We start from the raw sequence: 22,849 nt of genomic DNA, 5'->3' as shown, positions 1-22,849 counted from the left end.
AATTTCATACTTTTCCACCTCTTCAGGTAGCACATGAGCCTTGATGTTTCTTATTTTTGTATTGAAGGATTTGGCATTACAACTTCCAGAGTTTTTTTTGTATTACAAATTACCACTAGTGTTTCACCTGAAAGTGAAGCCTTTTTTATGTTTCCTTGTTATTCTCAGTGGGTTTAAGCTATTTTGTTTTACATTAAATTCTTATTTAATATGTAACCTTCAACGTGCAGAATGACAGAAGTGACATTTTGTTTTTTTGCGCATCTTTCTCTGGCACTCACTTTTTGTGCTCTATGCTAATTTCAGTTTATTTCCTTGTAATGTAATACATTTTTATTACAATGTATTTCTTAGCACCATTTTACGCATTAACACAATTTGTGTTTGAATATATCCCCCTTTTTTTCTATAAAGGTACTATTTTATTAAACTCGATAAAATACAAATAAATAAGAAACCACAGAAAATATACTATAAAAGAACCTGAAATTCTTTTATTTACAGATCACTCACAAACTATAAACATAACACAAGACAAATGTCTTGTCTATGTTTTCTGCATTATTGTGTCCATATTTTGATCCCGGCAGTCTGTCGGTGCACATTAGAAACACGTAGATATTAAATATGGAGCTCCAAATCAAAAAGAGCCATTTCTGTAACTCAGGTGTGAGTAGTAAAAGCAGAATTGACCTGCGATGTGGTGAACAGATCTCCAAACCGCTTCATGCACTGAGACGACGTAAAAACAGATCAGTACCAAGACGACAGCTAGTTTTCTCTCACTTTGTGCTCCTAAGGCAGACTGCCACCAGGTTGCTTGTTTCTCTGTCATCTTCACGCCCTGCAGCTCTGTCTGCTTTTTCAGTTCACAAAAACATCTCCCTCTGGCAGCCTTCTCCGTTAAGTCTTTGCCCTAAAGACATCGCCGCAGCGTGAATCCCTTCTTGTCAGGCAAAGCCTGCTGTGGCACCCGGTCATGAATCGCTGCTGTCCCTGTGGACGCTGCTGGCGCCCATGGAGATGCTCTGCTTCTCACTCAGCGTCTTGACAACGGTTGCTGCAGGGGAGTGAAGCACCTTCCGAGACAGCCTCATTCTTCCGTCTGTTGGATCTCGACCAAAGTACTTCACCTGTCATCATGACACAAATTAAACTTTACATTACAGTAAGAGAATGAAATCAAGAAACAACCAGCTTTATAAACACTTACCTGTAACTCCTGTCCCACCTCTAACCCCAAAGCACTGGGATGTTTAATCTAAAACAAGGGGGGAAAAAAACCCACCAATTAATTTACAATTTGTTCTTAAGCCTTCATTAAACTTAAACAGATGCAAATGTACTGACTCGTTTGTGGTCCAACTGGGAATTGTGCAGCAGGACTGGAGTCATGTTAGAATAAAGTTTCACCATAACACCGATGTCCCTACAGAAGAAAGGAAAAGCCATTAGTCACTATATAATAATTCAGGAGCTGCAGTGCACTGTAAAAGTAAACTCTGTCTCCAAACATCTCTGATTCCTGCCATTCCAGTAACAGAAGGGTGCCTCACAAAATGGGAAATACAAGAGGACATGACTTTCAAGATGGTGGTGCTGAATTTTATTGACACAATGTAACAACCACTCACGTAAACTTGCCGACATCTGCACTAAAGGCAATAATTTAAGTTTAAAACAACTGGAATCGTATATTCCCAAAAGCGGTCACTCGTCTCCCTTCACATCACCAACACCTTATTTCCCACTACACAGAGTTTAATATGATTTTGGCCAACCCTTTTTATACATAAAACACTAGCAATACATTAAAAGATGCAAACAACAACAAAAAAAAAAAAACAATGATTCAATTCTTTCTTTAAACAAGAAAAATATTTTATTACCTTTATTACTTTATTGAATTTGAACAAGGTGAAGCTAAAACTGTGCCACTTGAAGAGTTTAGGGTAAAACATATTTACAGACAATGGTGTTTTTAATTTAAATGCAAATATATATATACATTTTGAATATTCTGAATACGTCTGTTTTTTTTCAGCAAATGGCCTTTTGAGTCTGTACAATCCAGTTAACGATTAATCGATGACTAAAGTAGTTGACAATTATTTCAATGAGTTTATATTGAGAAATTAAAACGTTTAACATATTTCTACCAATGCTGCCTTGGCAAAGCTGCTAACATCTATTATAACCGTACTGCAGGGTTTCCATACCTTATTTCTGAGATTGTGGCAGTGTAGATAGCTCCAAACTCCAGCTGCTGTTCTTGCTGCCAAACAAAGACACAAATACCAACATTTGCTTCATAAATCAATAGAAAGCCATAACTCTATAAATGTTCAAGACGGAGTGGCCAAGTTCAGGAAGGTGACAGATCCAGCCAGAGGATCTGTTGTAAAACCAGGCCAGGACTCACGTCGTCTTTGCAGATCTCTTTGATGAAGTCTTGGGCTTCGTTCATCGCTCCTGGTGTCGGGGCGAACACAGAAAAAGTCTCCTCGTCCATCTGGCTTATTGTAACACCTTGATGGGTGTCGGCAGGGAAAAAAGAAAATGTATACGATTTATATTCTGCTAAAAGTCTGTAGTGATTCAATATACTTTTCAAAAGTTTATTTTCCCCCTAAACTTTTCACATTGGGACACATTACAATCACAAACGTCTGTGTATTTTATCTGGATTGGATCCAAATGTGGAGGATGAGCCTCAGTTGTTCTTCTGATATTACCCTGTATTCAGATCTATCAATGTTCAATGTAAATGAATACAAATGCATGTCACACATTCACATTTTCAAATTATAAAAAAAACCCACAAAAAAAACATGTTTTATTGTATTTCTACTTCATTCATGCTCTACAATCTGCGGCTCTATTAAATGAAACTCGGTTAAAATACACTCTAATCTGCTATTCTTACAAAACTGAAGTGGAAAAACTAAAGTGAAAGAAAACTTTTGTGAGGTTCTGCATTCCTATATCTTCCAGACACGACCTTATTACTAGAACAATACCTGTCTGAGCCTGAAGTCTGCGGAGGTTATATCCTCCCGGACCAACAAAGCGAGCTCTCCTAGACACAGGCACCTGCACATTTTCTGAAGCAAAAAAAACACCCATAAAACAACAAAACATAAGTCTAACACACCAACAAACTTATTTTAACAGGTTCCAAATCGCCTGATTTTTCTAACCTACCGACAACAGGTCCGTTTTCCTTCCTCTTCTCTCTGGGTTTTGCTATACATTTGTTCATAATGCCCAATATTTCCCTCTTTGCCACTGAAACAGAAGAACATTCAATCAAAAACAGTGTTACGTTTATATTTTAGTAAAGTAATCTTGACTTTCTATAGGGACTTGTATACCTGTGGCCTGCTGAATCGCCTCCATAACCACCTTTAGAGGTAAACCTGGAATCTTCACATCAGCCTTAAAGGGAAAGAAAGGAAATGAACTTAAATCACCATGGAGACGTTTATTGCTAGCAGCTGCCATGTTACATAATGTCAATTCACTTTAATTACATGTATACATTTAAAGCTTTTTTTTTTTCAATCTTAAATTAAGGATTATTTAGATTTACATTGAAACTCCAAAAGAGCAAATATTTGTGTGAAAACCGAGATGCATTTATTTATTTTCAGACAGAGCCGGGCAGGTTTTAAAACACAGCACCTGTAAAGCAGTGATGCCTTTGTTTGTTCCTGCCAGCTTGAAGTCCATGTCTCCCAGATAGTCCTCTATTCCCTGTTCAGGAGGGCGTAAATGTCAAATATTCAACATTTTTTAAAATTATTACATTGGCAGATCTTCTTTAAAAGCTAAATTAAGCAGAAAATTGTACCAGAATATCCGTCAGCAATCTGTAGTCTTCCATCTCGGTTGGTTTCTCCGGGTTCGCCTTGGAGATGAGACCAATGGCGACACCTGCCACCGCAGAGGAGATGGGAACACCTGGTGACACAAATGTGGACATAAATTAGCAAAGAATCTCTCAGTGAAAAGTAACCAGACCATCAATTAGTTCTCCATGTTTTAGCATCGACTTCATAAATTCAGATGAAAATGATTGTCATCCTCACTCCTGCAAATCTTTTGACATATTTATCAATTGAAGTTTTATCAAAAGGCATCATCCTACTTCAGATGAGTGCTCTGTGAACTGAGTGATGCATAAAATTGACGTGAAATGTATGATGCAACATTGGCGAGTATTTTTGTTAAGATATTTATGATTAAACTCTAAACGAAATTTACTACTAAACAGAGCTGAGAGCTTCTTGTACCTGAGTCCATGAGAGCCAGGCTGCCTCCACATGCCGAAGCCATCGAAGACGATCCTGAAAGAAGATTAAAACCAGAAAATTGGAGTCATGTGCTTTCTAGTGCTGTTTGTTTTGGTTTTTTTAAATTGTATCACTGTTTCCAGAATGCATCACAGCGCTAACCGTTTGACTCCAGCACTTCAGCTGTGACCCTGATGGTGAAAGGGAAATCTTTAGGAATGATGGGCCTCAGAGCCTTCTCAGCGAGAGCGCCTGCAGACACACAAAACGAGAAATTTAATGGCAATAAAGTACTTGGACGCAGTCTGTGGCTGATACACATCAACGTGTTGCCTTTTTTTTTTCTTTCACGAACCGTGTCCGAGTTCTCTCCTGTTGAGTCCTCCCATCTTTCCAGTCTCATTCGTTGCATAAGGAGGGAACTGAAATCAGATGAAATGGATTTTAAAATTAGTTGGAGAAGCAGAAAAGAAAAAAAAAAGCTCCCATATTTCTCCCAATTAACAAATAAATGAGTATTTTACTCACTTCATAATGAAGCATGAAGTTTTTGTCTTTGATGCCACTGCAGAACAAAGCCAGAAAAGAAAGATTTATTACAGTTTTTCATTTTAACCTGCTTGATTATTTAAACAGGAGATCATTATTACAGCTAACTTTGTAGGTGGAACAAAAACAAACTGAAGTCTAAAGGATTTTGCTCATTGTCTGAATTCAAATTATACAATTTTTTATGAATATGAACTTTAACTGCATTGCCCCCAAGAATAGACATACCGTACTTTAGATCACATGTACATAATATAGTGTAAAAATGCTAAAGAGGGCATTTACATAAACCAGGAAAGTCTGACTCCATTAAAAGAGGCTTAAACCTGTTTGGAGGTTGTGTAAAATCTAATGAGAATCCCAGTGATTTTGCAGAAAATGTTCACAAAATGAGACACTAAAGCGCCTTAACAGTGAAATTTCTAAGTTTGAACATTGAATAAATGCTGATTATGTCTAAATTAAATCATGATTTCAAACATTACTTTTTCTTGACGACCTCTTTTTCAGAAACTGTTACATTTTGTTTGTAGTCATAATTTGCACATTCAACTCATTTTCAACAACCACAATTTCATTCCAAGTATGTCTGAGAAACTTTATTTTTTTAAACAGAAGTATTCATTTCTAAAAAAAACAAAAAAAACAAACCAACGCTAAGCGGGTGAACGTCTCACCTCAGTGCCGTAGTAATAATATCCGTCTTGATGCTCGACTCCAGGGAGTCAAATGTAACACTGGAAAGCACCTGCAGGAAGTCCAAAATATAGTGTATTAAGATTTTTTATTATTATTTAAAAAATTATATTAACTGTACTTTTTCATGCAAAAACACTGTCATTTGATGTGTTGCATTCTAGCCATTTTAAAACAAAAGATGTGTCACCGCAAAATGGAACCGAACTTTTTAGGCATGTGGACAAGTTTGTTTTCAAAGAGGTTTTAATAAAAAAGCATTCAAAAATAAGTTTGTCTTTTATTGCAGCAGCATTACACACAGAATTTTTTAGAACAATTTAAGTGAATTTATTAAGGAAAATTTATAGCAAAAACAAGTCTTATTTTATTTTTTTTTATTTTATTGTTTTTTACACACCTGAGTTTGTCCTCTCTGAAACAGAGCGGAGCCATGGAGCGGCTTGAAGAGGTCGATTTCGCAGGAAATCTTCCTTAAAGCCGTCAGTTCCCTCCCATCGCATCTTTGACATGAATAAAAAGCAGATTTTATTATAAATAAAGCTCCCAAAGCATCATTGAGGTATAATATTACTGTAATACAGGTGACACCAACCTCTTGTATTCATTAAGCACTAAATTTCGGAAGACCTCTTTGCTCACAGCATTGAACGATTCGATGATTTCAAACGGCTCAGCCTGCGGAAATTTTTCTAAATGCAAACATTAATCACCTCATAAGATGATGAAAGTCAGAATTTAGAAATTAAGATTAGTAAGAAGATGAAAGATTGGCCACCTTTTATGTTTTCCTCAGTTTCTAGTCGAACTTTATTGATTGCTTCATCTCTTGAAATCTGACATGAGAGGAAATGCATTATGTTTTTTTTAATGAGAAGATAATGAATGTCATCATCATAGTACCCAGGCTACTTCAGTGATGATAATAAATGGATGGGATAACAGGCTCTACCTTATCATGTGTATAATCTGTAAAAACACCGTAGATCCTCTCAGCAAATAAACTAGAACAAAGACAAACAGATCATGACTCACACCGATGGAGACATTTTGTTCCAAAACAGGCTTCACTTTAGATCTTAGATCTTACTGCCGCACGTGATCCACCATCTCCGTGGGAACAGAGAACATCTTCACCGGCGTTCGCTTGGTGATCTTCTGCTCCCGCACCAGCTGCTGGATGGCCAGTATGATCTGCTGAGTGTGTTTGACTCCCACCTTCACTGCGTGGCAGAAGTCCTGCTGCAGCACGTTCTCGGCCGACGCCTCGATCATCACTGACGGAAACAGACGTTTGGATCAAAAGCAGAGTATTGGTAAGGCAAAGAGAAGGAGCTGTGAGAATTTCAGGCAAGTTCTGCCGTAATTTCCAAAAAGTAACAAAAGCTATTTTCTGCTTTTTAAAAATTGGTAATTGGCCAGAAAACTGAATTTGATGCACTCCTAAAATATGCCAATAGTTACATTACTGAGATAAAAGACATATGCATAGAGCTTGAGAGTTGACTTTTTTATAGTCAATATTCCATAGCAGAGATTCTGCACATTCCTCATGCTAAAATGATCCGTCCTATTCCAGAAAAACATTGTTTACCATCCTTTTTCTGCATAAATTTGAAATTTCAATGTGAACTTAAAGATAGGAATAATAAATGCATTTACAGATGGACTAAAGGACAAGAAGAGATGAAGGATAAATTTATGGCAGATACTGCTTTAAATATCCGATATGTTGGTAATAGAAAAAGCGAAAAAAAATCTGTAAGTATATTTTTTCCTACCACATTATATGTTCTTTATCTATACTTATTCCCGACGTAAAGACTTATTAATTTAAATTCCATACTTTTTTTTTGTCAGGCTGCACATCATGAGCTCTGGTCTTACTCCCTCTCTCAATTTAAACATTTTCGCTTTCAACCTGGAGGAAATTAAAAGAGTTTTTAATTCAAAGGTTGCAGCAAATAATTAAAAATAAGCTAAATGTCTAGATTAGCTTTACAAAAGCAACAAGATTCTCAAATAATTAAATCTGATTCCTTTTTTTAGTCTGACATCTGTGATCAACTCATACATATATGACCTTTTTTTTTTTTTTTTCCCGGTTTCTAATTCATTTCATCTTGTCAAACGCTAGGACAGGCTTTTTAAACTCACCCACTTGACTGCTGGGGGCTCCGGCCACAATAAGGTTCAGACTGCTGGACGCCATCTCTGCCCTGGTGGGGTTGACCAGCAGCTCTCCATCAACCATGCCGACTCTCACAGCACCTGCAGACCCACAAGCAGGCCCTGTCAGAGCAGGCCTTCATCAGGACTGTAACGTAACAGCTGGAAATGACAAAGGAGTCGATCTAAAACATCTGAGCGGGACAGAAACCGCTGTGTGGTTTGTCACCTATGGGTCCGTGCCAAGGGATGTCCGACAGAGCCAGAGCAGCCGAAGCTTTAGTGAAACAAAGCAGAGTTTTAGAAAGGTGTTTGTTTTTTTTTAATAACGAGCTTCCAGGATTTTTTTCTTTTTTGTTACCTGCATTAATTGCTAGAACATCTGGATCATTGACACCATCAACTGCAAGCAGGTTACAAAGAACCTTTTGGAGACATAAACAATAAAGAATACGGTCATGTCTGATCTAAAGGAAATCAGTGCAAAGCTTTAAATGAATTAATAAAAGAGGTTCAAACTGAAGTTACCTGAGTGTCATAAAAGTACCCAGGAGGGAAAAGTGGCCTGATCGAGCGATCTGAGCATCAAAGTGGAGTTGATTAATAGCAGGAACAGAACACAAGCGTCTAAACGTGATGAAAGGAGGGTACATCCAGCTCACCGATGAGTCTGCTGGTGAGGATTTCATTGTCTGTAGTGCCCAGCTCTCGCCTCAGATAGTTGGTGGGGATTCGACCCGCAGCAGCTGCTTTCTGCCTGTAGTCCACCTGTCAAAGGAAATAACAATCACTAACCAAGATAATAGAATAAATAGAATCCACCTTGTGCAAAACTCCTCTGAATGAGCACAACTAGCTAAACGCATTCATTAAAAAATTAACGACAACAACACAGGGTTGGAAATTTCTTTGCAGTGGACAGGAACTTACAACAAGTGGCATGAACTGAGACAACGACGGTTTGGTTTTGCTGACGGCGGTCACCATCACTGAGGTGTCTCCCAGCTGCAGAGGGAGGATGAAAAACTGTCACCCTTCTCAAAATTAGACAGGTTACTTTAAAATACTTGTTTGAAAAATGATCTAGTTATACATGAGCTGCTGCACATGGGTTTAAATATTATCAGCAGAAATAATATTGACAAAAATGGTCTAAATATTTTTTTTTCTTTAAAGTTTCTAAACTTTTTAGATTAACTTTTAAATAACAAACTACAGTAAACTAAAGCACAAAAATACTCTTCACCTCTTGACAAGAGGTGAAGAGGTGCCTTAACGTTTTCAGCAGGAAAACTGATAGATAATGGCACATTGTTTGGCTTTTTAGCAGTTATCAAATGATGCATTAAATAATTTAAAACTAACCCAGAGGGAAATTTTGGTCCTGCAATTCAGATTTAGTTATTTTAAATAAAATAAAATAAAATAAACATCTTTGCCAGGAGCTAAAATAACTTCCCTTGAGGTGGCAGAAATCGTGTAAAAATTGGTTTACTCTGGGACTAGGACGTTTCAGTCAATGAACTAAATTAAAATAGAGTAAATTGTGGAATTTCTTGTCTACCTGTACTACAGCAGACCCATCAGCAAATCTGGCCAAACTCCCTGAAGAGATTTCAAGTTTCCTACAAGACCAAACACATAAAGAGACACTAAACAACAGCTTTAGTTCATTTGTCACAATCTACCGAGAAGAGAACTCATGCTGAGCTCAGTCCCAGCTACTTAGAAAGAAAGGAAAGAGTGAAAGTCAACTCACTTCTCTCCAAGGTCTACTCCCACTCTCCGTGGGTTGGAGTTCCTGCTATAAATGCTCTGGTGACATGAACGGACATGGAGGCGCGCGAACGAGCGTCCGAGTCCGACTAAATACCTCATATTTACAGAAACCCACAGCGCGAGAGACGGTTCTGAAGAAAGCCAGGAGGAGTTACAGTTTACAGGTAGGAGCTGCCATGACAGTAAGTCAGTCACATGTACGGAACTACGTAACGACATCGCCGTTTCTGATTGGCTCGGTAAAATAGATGTGTGTAACATCGAATGTAGTCGCTTTACAACAATTCTGTTTTGGGTCGTTCCTCTTCTTCTTCGTTTTCTATTATGGCGGATTGCAAATAACTTCAAGGTGCATACCGCCACCTACTGCAATATGCGTGTGTAGCAACAATGATAACATTAACTCACATCCATTAAATCCTATTTTTTAAGTTTGTATTATGAAGATAAATAAACAATGCTTTCCTTAATGTGTAAATATCCTCTATGTTTCCTTTGGCTACCAATAAAAAGATTCCATTCCTGTCCTGTCCGTCTTACTGTTTTCCTCAATCAGGCTCCTTTCACAATTCATCAATACTCTAAATTTTCTTTCCCTCACATCCTCCACATTTATCATTATTTTTCCTTTTCTGTGAGCCTAGATGCTATCATTAATATTTTAGCTTGTATTAGCCTTTTATCTAATTTTAGCTTTTACATGTATTTCTTTCACACTGCATTTGATATTTTACTGTAGGTCAACTTACTAGTGATAGTCTACATGCCAGCTAGCGTTAACTTTTTAGCAAATTTTGCCTTATGATATGCTATGACCTAACAATTTAACTTTGAAAGTAGTGTTCACTGCTTTCCGGTTTTTGGGTGGGATGTCTGCATTGACTGACATTTTCACTCCTCTTCAGCAGCTATTTTATAAATGGCTTTTGCTTTGGCTTTCTTCTGCTGCCTGTGCCCATTTCCTACAGTTCTAGTTGCAGCCATTCTGGAAGATAATTTGCCAACAAACAGCCTCCAGTCAGTCACTGAGCAGTCTTGCTTACAGTGGGGGGCTCTCGCAGTTGTTATGGCAACAAATGAGCGTTAACAGCATCTCTGGTGCATGCTGGATCACCTGCAGGCATGACAACATGCACACACAAACACAGACACATGTACACAGCAGCTAATTGCTGGAAAAAATACAATGGTTCACACAAGTGCCTACAAGTGCATCGCACAGGCTCACGTTCCCATAATTACTAGGAGCAGTAACCGTAGGAACACATTTTGTTGTGTGTTTTTATGGCTTAGGGAGGCACTGATATCACATTTCAATCATGCAGAACTGATGAAACAGAACCCATCAAATGTTCAGTGTGCAGATTACTCAAAAACGGTCCTTTCCCACACAAGAGTACTACATGTTTTTGTGGGAAGCTGAGACTAAAATGAACACTCATAAGTTTCTTACTTAAAGACACAAAATGGCAATAAAATATGACAAATATATGGTTGGGGGTTGTGGAAGTGCCCATCGACCCGTGCAAACTTAAGCGTCTGCATGTTTTCACCCCTTCAATACTCAGAGGGCTTGCATGAATTTGTTGTTGTCAGGCTGCAACATTGAACAAGCTGCACATGTACATGGAGATTATGTCTCCTATAAGAATTCGGTGAACAAATGCATGTGTGCAGACTTGCAATACATTTTGTTTGTAACTCACCAGGTTTGATCTGCTATTCCAAGAGGACCTCATCCTTAGGCGAAGAGAGTTTTATCATCATTGATGCTCAGTTTGTATCATAGAACTCTCTGTAGAGAGGTTTTATTGCTCCTTTTCTAGTAATAAAGTCCCTGTGAATGATCTTACTGACATGCAAAGGCATGATAGAAGCTAGATAGACAGCTCTTGGCACCCTGAACTGGTGGGACATGATTTTCTTTGTCAGAAGCGTGATAATTTCATTGTGGCAGATGGCAAACTTCCACATCGTTCCCCTCTTGGATGAACGTAAAATAATAGAAAGAAAGAAAGAAAGAAAGAAAGAAAGAAAGAAAGAAAGAAAGAAAGAAAGAAAGAAAGAAAGAAAGAAAGAAAGAAAGAAAGAAAGAAAGAAAGAGAAAGAAAGAAAGAAAGAAAGAAAGAAAGAAAGAAAGAAAGAAAGAAAAAGAAAGAAAGGAAGATTTCTGCATTTGGAGGAATACAGTTGTACAAATCTCCCAGCAACAAAGCTGTCTAAAAGTATCAGATCAGAACTCCAGAAATCACTTAAAGAGAACCTCACAGACAACACGAAGTAGGCCAAGATATTCCAAAAAGCAACACACAGTATCTGAATCCAAAGAAATAATTGTCTTTAAACATTTATAAGTCTGGCGAAGGTTACAAAAGCATTGCAGACCTCACTTTCCTCAGTTAAGGTCAGCGTTCACAATTTAACAATGATAAAGAAACGGGGATAAAATTATTCCTATTTCAAGACCAAAAACAAAACTGCTGACCAAAAAGAACTCAAAGTTGTATCTGACTTTTACCAAACATCTCTTTATGATTCTTACAACTTAAGAGAAATTGTTCCTTGAACTGATGAGAGAAATGTACAGCAGTAATTCAGAAGAAGAATATTATACCTACAGTCCAACAGGGTGATGGCAGTGTCATGATCTGGGGGCGTTTTTCCGCTTCAAGGCCCAGATGACTTACAAAGAGCAAATGAAACCATAAATTCTTCTCTTTAACAGAAAGCCTAAAAGCAGAAAATCAAGCCACTCAGAACTGGACTATTGTCTGTGGAGCAGCAACAAATCCTCTGAATGATTTGAGGAGATAAAAAAAAACTAAGTTAAGATTTTAGAGAGGCCTAGTCAAAGGCTAGGCCTTTGACTAGCCTTTGATGTGGAGTCAAAGGAAGAAGTGGGCAGCTCATAAACATTTGATGTGGAGAGATGTTTCTTTCTTTTGACTTATTAAACGAGTGAGCTAGACAGAGAAGGAAGGATCTGTGTACAATCATAAAAGTATGTTTTACACTAAATTGGCACCCTATCAAAATCAATCTGATTTTGATAGGGTGCCATGACCAATTAAGCTGAAATAAAACATGTACACAAACTGCAAAACTATAATTGCCTATGTATAAGACTCATAGGCAATAATCGCAAATACCTGATAACAGTTTTTCCAGCAAACTGTTAACTGGTTTCGTTTTCCTCTGATAATTAAAATCATTGTTTGAAAATTGCATTTTTTAAAATTCTTTCTCTGGTATTGAGATTTCTTTTATAATCTGAAACATTTAAATGTAAAAAAAAAATAAATAAATAAAAAATGTATATATCAATCCCAATTATGAAATAATATTTGATACGGTAACATTGCATAAAATTTAATAAGCTTTAATCTCAAATGTGACTTAAATCCAGAGATTATAGTTCATAGTTTGGTAACCAATTTCAAAAACACAGTACATTAAATAAAAAGATACATTTTTGGGTGGGAATAAATTACGTTTCAGTCATTTTCATGCTGTGGCATTATGTCTCAGCGTCCTAGCAGAATATAACATATTTCATGTGCATGGCCATTTATTGCTATGCAGTCTTGACCTGACTGGGAGCATCCATCTTGATTTTGAATGGATCCTCTGAGAATTGGTTTCCTATGACAACACGACAGGACAAAGACAGAGTGGATGTCAGAGTCGCCTTATGAGCAAACACTGAAGTGACACATATAAATAATTTAGTAACAGTGTTTTCTCAATGGGATCTATGGGTAATGTATATGTGTGGCAGCTGCAGGGTTGTTGTTTTTTTTTCAGGATTCCATAACCGTGTAGTCATACATTTAGATTTTTATTTTCATGTACAATCCTGGATGTAAAACATTTTATAGCCATACTCCTAATATTTCAGTAAAAATAGTCTACAAATGTCCTCAGGTTGACCTTCAAACCTTAAGAAACCTTCAAATTTGCATTTGTTTATTCAATATTGTCTTTTAAACAATTTCTATTCAAGTGTGAAGTGGACTGATTATCGAACCAGATGTTAGGATTTATTTGAAGATTTTGAGTAATTTGAATTATTCATGATGTACTGTATTGTAAAGTAAAAATGAAAAAAAGGTCAATAATTTGATTTGAACTGAATTTGATTTCTTTATTAAATGATTTAATATTATTAAATCATTTAATATTCAATTATGTATCTAATATATCTTTCAATTAATTGTTGGCAGATCACTTTTTTTTTTACTTCATTTTATTTATTACATTTTGGCACTGCAAGTACTTGCTCGGCTTTTCACATAACAAAAATGTTTTAAGTAAGTCATATTTCAAAACTTATAAAACTTATGTTTCAACAGGCCACATTTTGAACTTCCTTATTTAACTGTAAAACAAGAACTTCCAGTACGCAGGGAAGATCATTGTGGGTAAAATGTCACTGCAGGAAAAATGAAAATTCCACTGGACCTTAGCCAGAACCGCTGTGCAGAACCAGCTCCAAATAAAAATGCTTGTGGTGACTTGTAACTTCTTGTAAAATAACTCAAGAGAATTTCTGCAGTGAGAGGGGTTTGAGGTCATCCAGGTTCTTAGTCAGCGAGCAACGTTGCTCCAGAAATAATGGATTTAATTGACAAAACTAACTTTTAAGAGAATAAGAGTATTTCACTGCGGGAAAATCAAAATCAGATCGGTGGGCTTACAGTGAGCCCCGCTTCTATCGTGCCGCAAGTGAGGAATGTGGCGGTGGGTCTATAAACTCCCTGATTCATCAGATGAAAGTTGAAGCTGCTTTGGGAAAGTCCTTGAAAGCATCGTGAGCAACAGATGTTGATGGGGATGGAACAAAGGCCCCGTTTGGTTCAGAGTTAATGATGATGAATTCCACAGAGATCCACACAAACGCTAACGCACAATAACAAACAAACCCCCTGAGCTTAAAACCGTACGCCTCCGCAGTGACGGAGCAGAAAATGACTGCGTTCCGGCTGCTGTGTGGGTAAGCTGCAGCGACACCAGCCATGAAAGGTTTTCATTAGGTGCGTCACAGTTTAATTGTCTGCTAAGGAGATGGGGTGGAGGGGGGTTAGTAAGAGATGTGTGTGGGCGCCCTAGCAAAGGGGGAATTAAGGTGCTTAAATATATACTTTAATATACTGAAATAAAAAGACTTCATTTGCAGACTTTCAAAAGACTTTGTTTCACACAAGGAAAATGACAATATCTTATGCAAAAAGTGTTTGCAGCCTTTTAAGTTTTCCACAATTTGTCACGTTTTAACTACGTTTTAAGGTACTCCGTTGGGATTTTAATGTAATACACCAATCCAAACAGGACTTTACTGGGAGTTTTAATGACAGCAATGCAGGTTTTTAGAAAATCTACAGAAAATGAAAATCTGTAAAGTGTGGTGTATTCTTGCATTTAGGCCCTTTACTTTGAAACTCATAGAATTGAATCCTCTTGCAACAGAAGTATACACACATGCACACATCGGCACAATTTTTTTTGTTTCATCCAACACTGGAAATTAGGATTTATCTAGTTTTCAATGCATGTTTACCATTTCAACTGACTGCACATGCTCAGGCACGAGCACGGACAACACTGTCTGCTTTAATGAATGCAAGTGAGAACTATTTCTGTGGAAAGGCTGCCTAAAGTGACAGTTTTAGCTGATCTTTTATGCCTTTATTCAAACTACACAATTGGGAAACTCTGTTTCCCAAATTCCCATATCAACGATTGCCTTTTTATTGGCTGTTTCGCCACATGATCTCTGCTCCGTTTTTACACAATCAGAGCCATTCATCAAATAGGTTTCTCAAATCCCAAGAAGTTTCTGACAGTTTAGCCTTGTATGACAGTGACTCCCTGTTGAACAGTTTCCTTCAGAGTCCAAACTAAATCCACTTAATTTAGTCATGACTTGCTTCTTTTATTCACTGTGATTATTTTTGACTGATAGTCTTAAGCTAAATGACCACGGATATGATTTCCCCTCCCCCAACATACAGTGCAATTTCGCCATAGAGTTAAATAAGCACAAGATTTAGAAGATGAAATGTGCTCCATCCTTTGAAGTTTTATTTGCAGATTATCCAGGGTATTAAACCTACCATACATCAGTTCACATACACTGATGTTTTTTTTTGGTGGACACAGGGCACCAAAACTCCAAAGCTCAGGGGCCCCTGCACTCCGAAGCTCAGGGGCCCTCGTCGCTGTAATTCTGGCCCTGGTTCCAAATTAGAAGTTCCTACGTTTTCAGTGTAAGATTATGCTACTAAAAATAAAAATATGAATTTATTCTACATTCAAGGATGCCAACACGACTGTATGAGTTCGGTGTTTACCCACCAGGTGTCAGTAGCATCATTGCGTTTACTCATATACTGCACACAATTGATGCAGACAAAGGGGGTAATAAGGATGACCTCTAAGCATGCTTAAAAAGAACTGCAATAAGCAAATGCATATTCATTAAGATCTAAATTATGCCAGTGGAGCGATTATAAACACAGCTTTTTATATAGAAAAAGAGCTGGCTTGCTTCCTTTCCACACAGTCTGTTAGAGTCTAATAAATAAAAATGACTTGAATAATAAAGTGTTGACTAAGAAGTATTCCTTGCAATGACTCAGAGGAAATTTGAACAGAAAGAGGATTCTTTGATCCATGCCCTAGTTTTCTTTGAGCAGGGAGGGCGGAGGGAGATGCTTGGCGATCAGGGAGGCGGTTCTTCGTGTCCTCCAGTCATCCTCTCAACTCTTCAGCTCAGTTAGTATTCGGCGTTTGAAAGGAGTCAGACTGCAGCCCACGTCTGGAAGTCACTTTATTGACAAATACGAGAAGAGAACCGACAGCCCGAAAAGGAGGACCTTAAACATCAGGATTTTTATATGTATATTTGCCTCGCTGCAGGATATTTCCCCTTTAATTAACCGTCTCGGATGAATATTACTCCCGTGTGCTGAAATCTTCTGCCACTAACGGTCCACAGTTAGCTTACCTGGCACAGGTTCGCCGCATTTGACCGCTTTTGTGCCGAGCTAGCTGAACCCGGCTGACCTTGCATCACAGAATACCTTCGTTTTTTAATGTTTTAATTTTGAAAAATGTGATTCCATGTCTCTCTCTCTCTTTTTTTTTTCCTGGGAGGAAGCCAAGCCCCTTCATTGGCATCTGACACAGCTGGGTCTTGTCGAGAAGATTGAGGATTAACGTTTTTTTTTTCTCCCCCTCCTTCTTAAAGAAACCCATTTTCTTGGCTTTGCTTTAGCCCAAGTAAAGGTCGAATAAGCAACATGAGCGGAGTGTAAATAAACGCATATTTCACTCATATTTCCCTCCACATATCAGCTGACATAAAGAGCACCAAAAGAATATGGAAAACGAGGTTTTCACCCCACTGCTGGAGCAGTTCATGCTCACGCCTCTGGTCTGCTGGGTAAGGAGGACCCCCCTCAATTAAATATTCAGATGCACTCTCAAAATTTATCACACCGTTTTGTTTTTCTTTGTTAATTTGCACTTTTATTTTTTATTTTTATCTTTATTTTATTTTTTTTACAGGTAAAGAGTGTTGGGCACTCGACGGTGACCGATGGCAGTAAATTGTCGGAATACATCGAGTTGGTGGATGGGATTTACCTGAACGAGATCATGTTTGAGATGTAAGTGATTTGACAGGAAGGGAGACATTCCCATCTGTCCCTTTGGCCTACATCGAGGGACAGAATTAGCCAAATGAGGGCATGCGAAACTAGATTTACAGTCGGGGTGTTGTGTGTGTGTGTGTGTGTGTGTATATAGTGGTCTTTTTCTGCGATAATTTACATTGTGGTGACGGGTTAAAACGACACTAACCCTCAGGCCATTTTTCTTTTCTTTTTTTTTTTAGGGTCATCCCGTTGAGCAAATTAAAACAACTGCAGCCTCTGTCGAGTTTTTGAATTGAATGTAGGGTACTCACAAAGGGACACTGTTTTGGGTGCAATGCACAGTCAAAAATGTTCTTGCAAAAATGTTCTTGAGGCTTTCTGCACACATTTGTTCTTGTTTTTTTTTTGTTGGTCAATTTAAACTGCTTATTCCAATTTTCAATTTTGTCCCCTTAAGGACTGTGATGCATATGAAAAACTGTGCTGTAGGTTCTTTGATTGAGCTGTTGGTTCTGAATCCAACATAAAATGAAGAAATTGTATGATTATCCTGATTTATTCTAACCATTCATGGTGAATCATAAGAGATGCTTTTGCTTGATAAATTTCTTAAAGAATAGTGAGATTTTACTGCATTAGGGGAAAAACAAATCTGTAAATCACCGGTCAGGGGGAACGCTCTGTGTCTGATTGGTCGGTGCATTTCTGCCCTGTTTTATGGATGCACTGCTTCACAACTTTCAAATGCCAGGATTTTACTCCATGCTAGATACTGAATGTAGGTTACTTTCAAATGCAGTGAGAATGGGTTGTAGTACATCCTATTGGTTGGTGCATTGATAGAACAAAAATTGCAAGATTGATTGGGTTTAATGAACAGGGGACTGCCAATCTGATCAGAGCCGATGAAGGAAAAATGAGCTTATTCCAATCTCTGTCCAATTGATTGTTGCATCTCTAACCTGTGGTGCATGCGTGCAGCATGCTGCTCCACTTTCAATGCTTTTTTTTTCTTCTTTTTCCTTCGCACTACTCTGTCATTTGCAGTAGACTGGAAGATACCCTGGCTTCTTGAGGTAGCTCCCTGCTGTGTTACAGATTAGTCTGCAAATAGTAGCCTTAAGCATGAGAACCACTTAGTATCTGCAGAGAATCTGTATTGGGGGGGGAAAAAAACATGCAAGCTGGTGATGCAGGGAGACCCATAAGCACATGTTTGTTTTTTATCCAATTAAAGCAGAATTGGACTGTTTGCTCCGTTTCTTGGCGTTGAGAGGGAGCATTACATGTCGAATTTGTCTCTTTCCACTCACTGAATTATGCATACGGCATAACAGGAGACGGATTTCCACTCCTTTTGTCTGGCTCCAGGCTTCTACTTCCTGCTATTAGGATTTTCCATATTCATTTTTTTTTTTTAGATTTTTCCACTAATACCAGGCTTTACACTGTCAGCATTTTATCCTGCTTGCCAGTCTTGGGGAGTATTCAACCATGGCTTCTCCCAGTCGAAGGACCGTCACTTCGCAGGAGGGGATTAAGTGTGGCACATCTTGTGTCGCTTCCCATCAGTTATAAAAGTAAAATAACGTATAAAGAAACAAATATATAGAATGTAAAGAGAAAAAAAAAACGGGCACTATTTTAGCCTTGATATAAGATATTTGAATACACGTATTTAGTGCAATTATCAAGAGCTGTGTTGAGATTGGAAGAAGTGTACAGATTTTAAATACAAAAACATTTGTATTTAGGAAGTTTATTTCTTAATCCATTCACCCATGTTGCATTTCCAGAAAGAAAGGATAAAAAGGACAGAAAGCATGGTTGGTCCACTGTAATCCAACTCTAGTTTGCTTAAAAAGTCCAGTTCTTTTGGGCAGGTGTGAATACTCAATCAGACTCTCATGCAGACCAAAAAAGCAAACTCTGGTCCACCTAAAAACCTAGGTCTTAATTCGGTTGAAGTGAACTCTGGCGTGGTTTGAATTCATACGTTAATGCAAGCTGACCAGAGACTGCTCCAAAAGCAGGACGTGGGCTATAGCGCAGAACATTTTGGGTAAATATAACCAAAACAAACCCGTGTCTCTAGCGCTAGTAGGCGAAATGTCTCGTGGTCTTTTACCAACAACAAAAGTGAAGTACTGCTAAAATCTGACATCACTTCATATTCGTTTACATTTCGTTAAGAAGGGAGAGGTTTTTCAGTTGGTTTGAACAGCCTTGGTTCGGAAAAGTATAAATATGTGTAGGATCCCTTTGTTGCACAAAAAACTGATTAACCCTGCTGGCTGTTTCCTGTCATTTGATGACAATCTCTTTCTCCTGCCGTCGCCTCCTTCCTAAGTCCGTGACCTCCCGCTGCTCCGGCGATCAGTCAGCTAAGATGAATCAAGTTAAAGCAGCCGCTTCCATCTCACTCTCTAGTACTTGTTTTCCTCCTCCCTCTTTCAGGCTGCCTTGACTGGCTGAGTTGTTTCAAAGGAGAAAATGTTTAGGAAGGCTCTTTTTAGGTCCGGCCTTTTCTTGTTTACACGTAGCTTGTGCAAAAACAGAACAAGTCCGTGGTATTTTCAGAGCATTTTTTCCCCTATGGGACAGACGGAAATTGGCAAGCGGAAGGATTTTGGGGGGAAGGGATGGATGAGGAACAGACATGGGGGAAATTCTGCCAAAATCTAAAGGATAACCACTTTTGACACAATGTTGCATCCCGGAAAAAGAAAACCAAGTGTTTGAAATGCTAATTGTATGACGGCAACCTCATGACAGCTCCTTAACTCAAGCTTTCAAGGTTAAAAAATGAGACACGGTTAGAATTTCTGTGTATAAATGTATGCTGTGGAAATAAAAAAAATTCTGTTGATGGTTTAGTGATCCTGGAAAGGACAGCACTGAACTGAAATGAACTGTTACTGGTTTGGGGATTGCCTTACAGGATACCAGGGATAGCCAGACAGAGGCAGCACTGTGTGTTTGTGTGCATGAATTTCTGTAAGGCTTCTGTTTGCGTGGGAGAGTGTGTGGATTTGTGGATACTTTTTCTGTTTTTTTTTTTTGTTTTTTTTCATTCCCTGTGCATTTGGTTATGGACTGAGGCAGCTGTTGGTAGTTGTCTGGCCCAGCCGCCCTCCCACACAAAGGCCTTCAGTACTGGTTAGAAGTTGTGTTGGTGAAACTGCACGCTCTTTGTCTGCTTCCCGACTTATGAGAAATGTGTCTGAACAACAAGGAGCTCCGGTAGCAGAAAATATTGTTTTCAGCTTCTGCAGAGAGGCTTCAACTTTTCCTTTTCCTTCTTTGTCCCAAGTTAGTTCATCTATGTCTGGCTGCCCTGGTTCTGTAATTGTTAGCTAGTTTTGTGGTGCCTGGTAGTTTTTTCTTTCAACATATTGGGAGGCCTGAAGGTGGAGATTGATTTATTTGGTTTAATCATATCATGCTAAACTCCTGTACCCTAAATTTTATCTTCCCCACCTCTTCTTTGGTAGTGTTGTTGATCCAATTGGTTTAAAAGGTTTTTTTTATGTTGGTATCCTGCAAACACTTCTATTTATTATGAAAATAATGTGCCCAGTGCTTGATTTCAAAATACGCATTTACCTTGCCGATGGGGTGGGCAGTTATTATGTCGTTAATTATTTACCACAAAAAATTTCTTTTAAGAATCTTCATGGTATATACAAAACTGACAGCATGATTGGAAATTTTTTCTGCTATTTTCTCCACTGTTCCACAAAAGCCTCATGAAATATCAGTAAATTTGAAAATGATTAAATGCAGTAGGGATTCACGCTATATCGGCACTAATATCGGTATCGGTTGATTTTCGTCCATTTTTAAAATTTATTGTGTCGATCCGATGTGAACAAACAATATTTACTTTTATCTTGTCGCTTTCTGTTCCTGGTCATTTTTCCCAAAATATATATAAAATTGTTTATTGGCATTAACAGCAATATTAATATTGGATATTGCTATTGGCCCAAATTTTCACATCGACGCGAAGAAGCCTGTTTTAAATGGGAATGTTTTTCAAGAACTAAGTGTTTCTAATGCTATGATTGAGTTTCCATGGCGTGCCAGTTTCCTAAAAAAAATTAGCATAATCTTCATCAATATCACAATAATACCACAAAGTATTGTGACTGAATTCTCACCCACCCCTAACATGCAATAATGTATCTACAAAATACAGAAAAATTCCTCCTGAATCCCTTTTTGTTTTTATAAGAAAAGAATATTAAAGTTAATGTTTTGCTGATGGAGTCAGTTGTTCCAGTATGAGCTGCAGTGTTGTGTGAATGTGTCACCGATCCAAAAACGGGGCAAATCAACTAGCAGCAGTTGTCATCAGGACAGCACGGGAGAGCGTAGACGGACCCCGGGATTATCTAACGGTTTGCTGACGGACACCCAGATGGCACAGGGACCCCTCCCCTTTGCCCTCGTGTGACTGACATCATCCAGCCAATTACATTGCCTCCGTTCTGCTGTCATACCAATTGGCTTCCACGCTCAGCGGAGAAGGTGCCAGTAAAAAATTGTCAGACACGCTGCTTGTCTGAAATCTGTTTTCTTGGCAGTTCTGTTGAGCAGTGCTGGCTGGCTGGCTGGCCCCTTCAGCGAACCGTTTATTCCATCTTCTTCAGGCTGTTGGGGAAACAAGTGGAATTGTTGTAAAGAAAATCGACACAATAGAGATTTTCCTCTAAGCAGCTTCACACTATTTTCAATGTTTATCGAACAGTCCTGTTTTACTGTATACAGGAATACCACAAAAATCGAGTTTAGTTTTTATTTAACTTCTTTGTACCTCTTAGTCTAGATGTCTGTATAAAACCTGTCCAAATCTTCTTGTGAGTTAACCCTTGCAGGCTCAGGCACTACTTATTGTCCCTAGCCATGCTTCAGTAGACCGTTTACTATTGGTTGATTTCACAGTTCAATCATAATTCTTCAGCCAAGCATTAGCTGTATCTCGATGCACATCACCCTCTCTGACTCCACTCTGATGTGCATCATATTCAGTAATGTGTTCCAGAAGAGGTATGAGTAAGTTGCTCCTCTCAGTGACCTTCTCTTTGCTTTAATAGCCATTGATTGTAAAGTTGAGGCAATAATTTTAAATGCATAGCAATTTCTTTGTTCTACTTGTGCACAAGGAGAAGTTCCACATCAGACTACTTTAAAGTTTTTGGTCAGAGTTCCTGACCGTAAACCCTTAAAGTGTAACTTGTCATGCTCATGTTTTGTGGATGCCATTCTTTGTCAATGGGTCAACACTTTTTTTTTTTTTTATATATTATTGACAGTAACATCATACATGATTTTTACATTACCAAATTAACTGTGCTTCTTTTCATTTGGTTTAACTGTAAAACAATAGTTATTCTTATTTTTCATTGATTACGCATTGATGCAGAATCATTACTATCGACACCAAGATGCATCCAAGAATCAGTAAAACGTACACAGATCTACACTTGGGTTAGTCCATGCTCATGAAAAAGCCAGCTCACTAGGAAAAGATGTAACACCTGTTTTTTTTTTTTTTTCAGCACGCCAAAAGTTTCATGAATCATTAACTGTCATGTAAGGTCTGTAATGACCGAGGAGTTTTAGTCCACATTTGACGTTTGTTCTTGTTTTCTTCTGATGTTTGTATTTTTACAAGTAGAATACAGATTAGAAAAGTCT

General features: G+C 38.2%; 2 protein-coding genes across 9 annotated transcripts in view; one reads left to right on the top strand and one right to left on the bottom strand.

Moving 5' to 3' along the window:
* Positions 1-467: 467 nt before the first annotated feature.
* pnpt1 (polyribonucleotide nucleotidyltransferase 1) lies at positions 468-9,707 on the bottom strand. The gene is made up of 28 exons (XM_008428745.2): positions 9,469-9,707; positions 9,274-9,334; positions 8,640-8,714; positions 8,372-8,477; positions 8,238-8,287; positions 8,071-8,134; positions 7,939-7,986; positions 7,698-7,811; positions 6,631-6,817; positions 6,493-6,544; positions 6,319-6,376; positions 6,136-6,232; positions 5,941-6,043; positions 5,522-5,592; positions 4,824-4,860; positions 4,651-4,717; positions 4,458-4,547; positions 4,296-4,349; positions 3,854-3,963; positions 3,685-3,756; positions 3,375-3,438; positions 3,205-3,288; positions 3,021-3,104; positions 2,423-2,529; positions 2,220-2,275; positions 1,351-1,429; positions 1,214-1,261; positions 468-1,133 (listed from the first exon to the last, which is right to left on the bottom strand). Exons 1-28 carry the CDS (start codon positions 9,705-9,707, stop codon positions 978-980), a joined length of 2,433 nt encoding a protein of 810 aa, XP_008426967.1. The 3' UTR covers positions 468-977.
* A 6,530-nt stretch (positions 9,708-16,237) lies between these two features.
* ccdc88ab (coiled-coil domain containing 88Ab) overlaps positions 16,238-22,849 on the top strand; it is a 70,005-nt gene continuing 63,393 nt past the window's right edge. For 5 of the 8 annotated variants that reach the window (XM_008428750.2, XM_008428747.2, XM_008428748.2 and 2 more), the window contains exons 1-2: positions 16,238-16,932; positions 17,058-17,158. In XM_008428750.2, coding sequence (XP_008426972.1) covers positions 16,870-16,932; positions 17,058-17,158 — 164 coding nt within the window. In that variant the 5' untranslated portion in view covers positions 16,238-16,869. The remainder of the gene's footprint in view (positions 16,933-17,057; positions 17,159-22,849) is intronic. The other 3 variants (XM_017309029.1, XM_008428749.2, XM_008428753.2) reach the window with 2 other exon arrangements.

The sequence above is a fragment of the Poecilia reticulata genome, linkage group LG15, assembly GCF_000633615.1.
Source record: "Poecilia reticulata strain Guanapo linkage group LG15, Guppy_female_1.0+MT, whole genome shotgun sequence".
Classification (NCBI taxonomy): Eukaryota; Metazoa; Chordata; class Actinopteri; order Cyprinodontiformes; family Poeciliidae; genus Poecilia; species Poecilia reticulata.
This window is presented reverse-complemented; position numbering and strand designations above follow the sequence as displayed.